The sequence below is a fragment of the Monoraphidium neglectum genome (genome assembly GCF_000611645.1).
Source record: "Monoraphidium neglectum strain SAG 48.87 unplaced genomic scaffold scaffold01305, whole genome shotgun sequence".
NCBI lineage: Eukaryota > Viridiplantae > Chlorophyta > Chlorophyceae > Sphaeropleales > Selenastraceae > Monoraphidium > Monoraphidium neglectum.
This window is the reverse complement of record NW_014012323.1, coordinates 6,724-15,735: the sequence shown is the minus strand read 5'-3', so window position 1 is coordinate 15,735 and position 9,012 is coordinate 6,724. Positions and strand designations below refer to the sequence as shown.

The following is a 9,012-nucleotide window of genomic DNA, read 5'->3' as shown; positions in this document are numbered from 1 at the left end:
AGCTCGACATGTCAGGAAGGGACCCCTTTTAGCGGCGCCTGCTGCGCCTGCACGAGGTTTGGGACCCACACACGCGTGCGCTGGGTGCTGCGGCGCCTACGGGTGCACAGGAATAGATCGTCCCCGCGCAGGCGAGCGGCCGCACTTGACGCAGTGGGCAGGGCACAAACCGACCACTCGCCCGCTACTCCTCTGACGTACCATTGCCGCGCGGCAGGCCGAGGCGGCTGCAGTCTGCACCAGCCCTCCCGGCTGCATCAAGGGGCCCCTGTCCGCGGCGGCTGCGGGAGGCCCCAGCGTGGAGGGCGGCGCGCCGGGCGGCCGTGCTGATGGTCTGCCTGTGCAGGACTGCGGCCGGCCCCCTGCCATGTCGCCGCCCGCGCTGCCGCCGCCGCCGCCAGCGGGCCAGCCGCCAGCAGTGGAGGCGGCGGCCAAGCAGCAGAGCGCGCCGGTGAGCGTGGGTGGGGAGGGGCGAGCTGGGCGGGGTTGGGCGGGGCACAAGGCAGAGCGTTGGGCTGGTGCGTTCGCCTCCCTCTCGCACATGGCGTTGGCATGGACGCTGGAATGGTGTGGGCGCGGAGACGGCATGTGGCCGAGCACGCCCCCCATCTTGCATCCCATTCGTCAACTAGCTCCTGCGGCCCAAGTGGCGGTAACCTCTACCGCTTCCTCCCCAGCCCCTAAGCCCCACCCGCACCGTCCCCCAAACCGCGGCCGCTGCCGCCGCCCCCAGGGCACCGACCGCAGCCCAAGCCTGGAGACATATGGCGCGGCGGACACGCTGCTCTCGCTCTGGAGGCGGGCCTGAGGGCGTGTAAACTTGCAGCTGGAGCGCTGCAGGCCCAACCCACGCGGGTCCTGGGTCGACTGGTGTTCCCGGGAAGCTCGGCCGCAATATAGCTGCTGGAGGGGCGTCGGGTTCGCAGCTGGCAAATGGTGGCGAAAGAGCGCGTGCCGTGCCGGCTAGCACTGGCAAGCCAGCAAGCAAACCAGCAGCAGCAATCGCAGCCACAGGTGTGCAGCGAGTGACAAGCGGCAGTCCGGAACCGGCAGTGATGGCCCGTGCAGCTCTTGAGCACTATGTTGCTAGCCGTGCAGCAGTGGCGGGCTTGGGGGGCCCCTGGTGCGCTGCCGCACCCGCTCGCACTTCGTCTCTGACCCAGGCACTGGCTGGCCGCCGCCAGTGCCTGAACTGGGCGCAGCGGCCTACTCTGAGTCAGCGGCCCGTCGGCTGCACAGCCTGTCGACTGCGTTGGTGCCAAAGCATCGAAGGACGCCGCAAGGTGCTCCAAGCATCATGTCGCCCCGCGGGGGACCGGAACTGCTCTGCGGCTGCTGAACCATGGTGGCCGGCGTTGGCGGCGGCGCCCGCAGCCTATTGCCCAGTGAGAGTGGTGCAGGCTTACGGAGATGCAGTACAGCAGCAGAGCTTGGCCCCACGGCCTGCGCCACGAATGTATTGCCCAGCTGTGCTCCACGTTGACAGCACAACCTGAGAGCATGTGCCGCCCGGGAAGGGGGGCAGAGGTGCAAGGTACAGTGAGGTGTCCGTGCGGCAGCTGGTTTTTGGGGGCAATAGGCTTTTTGCTGGCCAGCCAACAGGGGGGGGGGGGGGGTAATTGCAGCCCCTTCTTCAGCGGCTGGTGCTGATTCGGTCTGTTTTCATCTCACAAGCGCCCAACCCTGGGCAGCGAAACTCCTGCCCGTTGCTGCTGCTGTTGCTGCTGCTGCTGCTGTTGCTGCTGCTGTTGCTGCTGCTGTTGCTGCTCTCAACCTTCTATCCGCGCCATGAGGCAGTGCGCCGGCTGCACGGTCCTGGTGTGAAGCGACAGCCCGTACGGTGACATTGTCATTTGAAGTGACCACACAAGATGAGGCTCCTCACGCCCCCCTGCCCACGCCGCCCTACCGTGATAACGGAGACGTGGGATGTGAACGGCGCGTCACGCCGTTCACAATTGCGGGATACATAAACGGTGCAGTTGCGTGTGCCCAGCGAAGACTGAATTCCCACCTGGGCTTACGAAGCATGGTTCTCACCAATACGTACGAGTGCAAGCTTGTGACAACGAATCGATTGTTTCTATCGCACGTGTGCTCGTCTGCCTAGACGCCTTTTGCCGAAACTGGGCACTTCGTCTTTGTCGCCAGCTCTCACCGCAGTAGAAGCCGTCTATTCTTCGCACCCATTCTGTTGGCAGCTGTATTGCAGCTAGACGAACTCACTTTCAGCGCCAGCTCACAAGCCTATCACACCTGGCAGCAGGTGCGAGAGCCCGCGGCGGGCGTGCGTCTGGGGGCTCATGGTAGTCGAACGCACCTTGTTTTTACTGAGGGAGGGAAGGGCGGGCCTACGCAGTGCCGGCGGATCAGCGCCCCTTTTCCAGTCTGGCTGTGCGGGGGGGGCGTCTCTCGGACCATACTGGTCGTGACGAAAGTGTCTGCGCCCAGCCCGGCGATGGGAACGAGCGAGTGGCCATCAGGGCAACATGCCCTTGGCCGGCGTCGGCACCCGCGCCTCCCCCCTCCCCGGAGTGCCTGGCTCCCTGTGCCCCATGGGTGCTGGCAGTGTTGCGACTGCAGGTGCAGCTGCTACACTGCGCCGATGCCACGAAGGGCGGCGTGGACCATTCGCACCTGGGGGTCTCGCAGCGCGCATAATCAGCCGCCGCTCGCTGCCGCCTTGTCCCCTGCCTGCCCAGGCGCAACTGACGGCGGCCTGCACCGCCAGCCTGGAAATCTTTTGCGGCCGGCCGTGGCTGGTCGTGCGAGCGCCCCCAATTCAAGCGCCGCCTAGCTGTTCCTTCCCAGAAGCAGCTGCGGCCTGCCGGCAGTTGCCAACCCCCCTGGTTGCTCGGCAGCACGCGCAGCACGCGCAGCACGGGAGCGCGGCGGGCGCACCTGGCCCTGCAGCCATGGAGGCGCCGCCGGTGCGAGCCGCAGACGACGGCAGCGATGACAACACATCTAGGTTCTTGATGCAGGGGTACAAGGTGCGCGGGGGCCCCACTCCTGAACGGGGCCTGGGCGTGCGCTCGCCCACACCCATGTGCATAACGGTCGACAACTGCAGCCGGGACCGGGCCGCACCATGCGCGCACGCGCCTACGTTTCACGGGAACCTCCCTCCATGAACAACCCTCTCAGGTCATCCCATGCAGTAAGCGCTACCGCCACGACTGGAGCGTCTGCCCGTTTGCACACACAGGGGAGATGGCGGCGCGACGCGACCCGAAGCTGTACCTGCCGATTTTCTGCTACCACAGCAAGCAGCGCCTGCCCTGCCCGCGCGGCGAGCAGTGCCCGCACGCCCACAACCTGTTTGAGTACTGGCTGCATCCCGCCAGGTGCGCGCCGCGCCCGCTGCCGCGCCGCGATCTCCCCCTGTCCAAACTTGGCCGCGCGAGCACCTTGCGGCCGCCTGCGGGGGCTCTGCTTGCTGGGGGCTTGCCGGGGCGCTGCGGCGCTGATCGTATGGGCGGGAAGTCTGAAGTGGCCAGCGCCCAGTGTTGCGCGTGGTCGCCGCTGCCGTGCGTGCTTGCATGCACCCGCTGTAGCGCACAGCAACTGCTGTGCATGGATGCATGCATGCAGGCAGGCAGGCTCTGACTCCCACACCCACCATTTTTTGCGCATGCATGTGTGCATGCCCTAGCATGGACGTGCGCATGCCCTGGTGATGTTTATGACAACCACCTCCATGCGCACATGCAGGTACCGCACCGAGCTCTGCCAGTTTGGCATGGGCTGCACGCGCCCAGTCTGCTTCTTCGCCCACAACGAGTCGCAGCTGCGCCACACGGGCATGCCCGGCGGCCCACAGCCCGTCGTCGCGCCCCCAGAGCCCGTCATGGGCATCCACGGGGCCGGCGCCGGCGCGACGGGCCCTCCCGGACTTGGCGGAATGCAGGGCGGAATGCAGGGCGGGATGCATGGCGGGATGCAAGGCGGGATGCAGGGGGGGGGCGGCGGCGCGCACCGCGCACTGGCGCAGGACCAGCTGCTGCTGTCAAGCATCAGCGAGGCTGCTGTCAAGATGCAGGTGTCGCACGACGCAGCCGGCGGCCCATCAGGCCCGCTACCCGGACGCGGCGGGGGCGCAGGCATGCAGGGCCATGCCATGTCGGACGTCCTTCCCGTGTTGGGCGGCGGCGCGCCTGGCCGCGCCGCTCGTGGCGGGGGCGGCCCCGCGTTTGGCGCGCACGCGTCGGTGGGCGGCCTCAAGTCTATGCCACTGCCGCGGCTCGACTGGAGCGGGGCGCCGGCCGGCGCAGGCAGCGGCACTGGTGACGCGGCTGCGGCGGCCGCGCTGCAGCACGCGCTGGTGGCGCAGCACATGGGGTATGGGGCCGGCGCCGGGCCCTCAGGCGACCTGACAGGGCTCGATGCCGCGGGTGCGGCGCTTGCGCTGGCGCAGGCGCAGCTTGCTGCGGCGCAGCAGCAGGCAGCCAGCGGCGCCGGCGGTGGCGGCGGTGTCGCTGCGGGCGAGGGCCGCTCAACAGGCCTGCGGCGCTCTCTTAACGAGGCGGCCACGTTCGTGTCGCGGCCGCCGCCTGCGGCACACCACCAGCCGGTGGACATGCAAACGCTTTACGCAGCGACGTCGGCGGCGATGGCCGCCCCCTCGCTGGTCCAGCAGCAGCACCAGGAGCAGCAGCAGCAGGCCCACGAGGCCAGCGGCGCGGCCGACGCAGCCTCGGCGTCGGCGCTTCTCGAACAGCTTCAGCGGCAGCTCGCAGCCATGCAGTTTGCCGCTGGCGATGACTCGGCGCCCCTCGGCCTCGCGACGGCGTCGGCACCAGCGCCGCCGCCGGGCCGACCGAACCACAGCGCACCGCTCCTGCCTCTCGGCGCCACCGCCTCGGCCCCCGCCGCTGCGCCGCCGCAGCAGCACGTCGCCGATGTGGCTGCGCTGACGGCTGCCCTAGCGCAGCAGCAGCAGCAGCAGCAGCAGCATCTGGCAGCTGCCGTTGCAGCGCAGCGACAGGCATCACCGGCGCCCTCGGCCCTGGACGCTCAATTCGCGCTTGGGCGTGGCGGCGCCGGCGCGTCAGCGCCAGCCTCCCCTGGCGCCGCCGCCGCCGGCTCTCCCGTTTCCGCCCCTCTGCTAGGCCTTTCCTTCCCACGCGCCCCAGGCAGCCGCGCGGCGAGCCCGCTGCCCGCCCCGGCTGCGCCCGCGGCCATGCCCGCGGTCGCGCCCGCGGCTGTGCGGGGCCCCCTGGAGCCTTTGCTGCTGATTGGGGACGAGGTCGTGACGCTGGACAAGCTGCAGGAGCAGCTGACAGACGCGCCGCCGCGCCGCGCGTCCCCCGGCCGCGACGCGGGCGAGCCCGCGCAGCCACCGCCGCCCAAGGCCGCGCCCCCGGCGGCTGGTGGCGGCGGCGGCGTGATGGGGCGCGAGGCGGCGGCGCAGCTGCTGGCGCAGATGCCCGAGAGCGCAGTGCGCGACCTGCTGCGGGTGCTGTCGGCGGGCCAAGCGGTGCTGTCCCAGCAGGCGGCCTGACAAAAGGGATGTCACCACGGCTGCCGGCGGCGGGCCTGCGCACGCGTCGACACAGCCTGATTGCCCCCCACACTCCTCATCTCTATAGCGCCCCGGGAGCCAGAGGGCCACGCCATCCTTCTGTAGGAGGCCGCAAGCGAATGTTGTCTGCTGATGATTTGAGCTGCAGCCGCCTCGAGCGATGAAGTTGCTCGCGAGTGTCACGGCAGCCGAGTGCGCCTGCGTGTGGTTATGCCTGGCTGATCCCTATGATGTTGATCTCTGAAACCATAAACCCTAGGTGTGCATTCAAGGAAGCCACATCTGTCATCCGCCGCGCTCGTTTGCTGAAGCCACCAAGCACTCTGCCTGGCACGTGGTGCCTTGTGTCGCCTTGGCGCGCCCGCTGGATTCCCGAGGCAATAACGCCTTCGTTCTGTGCCGCCGCCGCTGCTGCCGCTGCACGCGGCCCCATGGGTGGCGATCGCCCTTCGACAAGCCTTTAAGATGGACCTCATGCGCAGCGCACCCCCAGCGCTGCTTGGCCGGCGCTGGCAGCCAGGCTGGCTGCTGTGTGGCGGCCACTGACGCGCGCGTCCACCTAGCTGGCCATGCGTCGCCCGCCCGCCCATGACAAAGGTGGCCGGCATGTTCATGAGGAGCCCATGTCCTTTTATTCTACCTCACTTGCTTGCAGATGCCAATGGGCAGGAGCATCCCCCTGCACTTGGCCCTGGCCCCGCGCGCTTTCGCCTGCCAGGCTCGGCCGGGCTGGGCCTCGTGTGCCCCCCCCAGCCGGCGCCCGAGCGCCTTTCGGCGTGTTTGCGGTGTGCCGCGGCTGGGCCCCCTGTCGTAGGCTCCATTCCCTTGGACGATTGCTGTCGCCTGCGATGCGTGAGATGCTTGTGAGGACCGGCCGCGCTCTCGCTTGCCTCCCCTTCGCCCCGCATGCCCCGGCATTCGCCCCAGCACACGCCCTCGATGGATTGGATCTTTTTGAACATGATTTGAGACGCATCAAGCGCCCAGCTGGTGACATACTCTTGCTGACGCCCCCATAAGGCCACTCTTGCGCGTGCATTCATGTCCAGTCGCGTTGCGAAGCGGGGCCTGCCTGCCTGCCTGCCCGCCTACTCCACCATGCGGGCGCAGCCGTGCAGCTTGGGTGACGCATGTGTGACCCGAAGCCGCGCGGCGGCGCCCTGTCCCTCGCACCCCGCTCAGGGTTTGCACTCTGTCGCCTTTCTTGGCGTGCCAAGGTGGCACCGGCTTTTGGACGCTGCATGCGCCTCTGCTTTCGTTTAGCCTCAGGACACACACAGAGGTTGGCCTTGGGGCTGACGCCGCCCGTGTCGCTGCCGCCGCACCATAGAGCTCCCAAGCAACCTGGTCACTGCACCCAGCCTAAAGCCTCATTATCACGCGCCATCCCCTGCCTGCGTTGTGCCTCTTCCGACCAGCCCAAAGCAAGCCTTCCTCCTCCATGCCTGCCCTATTCTGATATCCCTACCCTATCCCCCTTGCTGTGCCTGATTGATCAAACTTTTCTGCCGCAGTATGCCCTTGCCCCGGCATGTGTCTCCATGAACATACTACACAGAAAGCGCTGGCGGGCAAGCTGGCCCTTGCTTGTGCAGGGCAAACGTTGCTGCTCTGCTGGGGGGACGCTTGAGCAGCAGCAAACCGACACATCCCCCTCGGGCATCCCTCTTTTGCTGGCCACATCCGGTGCTCGTGCCGCTGCTGTGCATCCCTGCCTCCTGCCACCCCGCACACCCTGCCGCCTTTTTTACGGCTTGCTGGGATTTGAAACGCAGTCTTGTTTGGGTTGCCGCGCCTTGCCTTCCTCTTCTCCCTTGTTTCATTTTTCGTCAAACCCCCTCTCACCTGTCATTGGCAAGCCTGCAGACGCAGCACCGACCATGCAGCCTCGGGTCTAATATATGCATACTAGTTTGTGTAAACTCATCAATTCAACCCTTCCAAGCTCCCCCGATGCCACAATAGGTCAACGGGGTGGATGCACAGGGATCACTACAAGCAGACGAGAGCAGTTTACTTTCCTTGATGCAGGCATAGATTGGACCCCGTTCTGAAGCAGCACTGCCTGCTGGACTGCACAGCACACCCAATGCCTTCCACAATAGTGCTACATTGCGAGTGCACATCCATGGCGTGGGCAGGGCCTGGTGGAGTACGGTACTGCATCAGCATGTCATGTAGGTCCCCCTGCACCTGCAAGCCTGGCAGTCCAGCATTGGGAGCCACATGATACAGCCCTGCCAGTGACTCCGAGCAGCAAGTGATGTGCGATAGATTTTTTCCAATGCCTTTGAGGCCTACTGTACGTATACGTACATGACACCCTCGTGATCTATTTTCTTCGGAGCCCGGCAAGTTTGGTTGAACAGTTTGACCTCTTATAATTGCGACCTTCAGGCTTAGCCAAGGGGGCCACTTGACCGCTGGTACCATGATGCAATGTTATAGTCGTTCTGTGCGGCTGCAACATTGTAGGGGACAGGACACAGTCACTAAACCTATTCGATGTGCTTCCAGCGCTGTTGTGGCTCCGCGCTGGTCAGCTCGCGGCACTCGCCAGCGGCGGTCCCATCAAGCCAGCGCTGTGGGGACTGGCGATGCTGCGGCGCAATGGCAGCCAGAGCAGCCAGCAGGCAGCCACAGTGGTAGGTGTGAGATCCAGACCCCTCCGATGGTTTGGGTACCTCGCATGTTGGGGTCAAGGCGGGTCAACACGGCCATGCCGGCCAGGGTCGCACTGCAAGATGTTGACCGGTCTTCCGATGATCTCGCCACATCATCATGTCGCGTCCTTGCCTTGCCTTGCCTTGCCAACCCCACCGCAAACCACACAGGCTGTCGTGCCTTCGTGCATAGCCACCACTGAAACGCGTTGACACGCTCGATCGCCCCAGCCTGTTGTGCCCTTTCCAACAACACAACCCTACCTGCTACTCTCGCACTCAGGACAAGGCCAGGCCACCGAGACGCAGACCCTGTTTAATTACGTGAATGTGATCATGGGCGCTGGCTTCGTTTCGATGCCCGCTGCATGCAGGTAGGGTGGCAGGACTACACCTTGCTGCCCGTACAGCGTCACCGAGTGCTTGCTGAGAATTAGGGGATGCATTTGTGGATTTTGCTTATCCATACCTGTATCCAGGAGTCAGAAAAGCCGAGATAGGCATCACCATGTGTGCACACACAGCGGCTAGGATTCAGGGTGTAGGTTTAGGGTTTACGGCCCCCAAGCCTCTTGAGCGAGCGCAACCCGTGCGTGCCCTGACGCACTTGCTCATACACGCAAACCTGCAGGCAGGGCGGATGGGCTGCGCTGGGCGTGCTTTGGGTGCTGGGCGCTGTCTTCACTTGGACGGGTCTAGTCGTACTGGACTGCTGCAAACGCGTTGATGCGGCGCGTGCCGCCGCCGCTGCCGCAGCTTCTGCCTCGGCCGCCGCCGCCACCACAGCCGCAGCCGCGGCCGCCGCGGCCCCGCCGCGGCCGGCGG

General features: G+C 66.2%; 1 protein-coding gene across 1 annotated transcript; it reads left to right on the top strand.

Moving 5' to 3' along the window:
* Positions 1–3,213: 3,213 nt before the first annotated feature.
* On the top strand, positions 3,214–5,503 carry MNEG_7405 (Zinc finger CCCH domain-containing protein 10; the record flags this gene model as incomplete). The annotated part of the gene is made up of 2 exons (XM_014044125.1): positions 3,214–3,347; positions 3,715–5,503. 2 exons carry the CDS (start codon positions 3,214–3,216, stop codon positions 5,501–5,503), a joined length of 1,923 nt encoding a protein of 640 aa, XP_013899579.1.
* Positions 5,504–9,012: the final 3,509 nt, after the last annotated feature.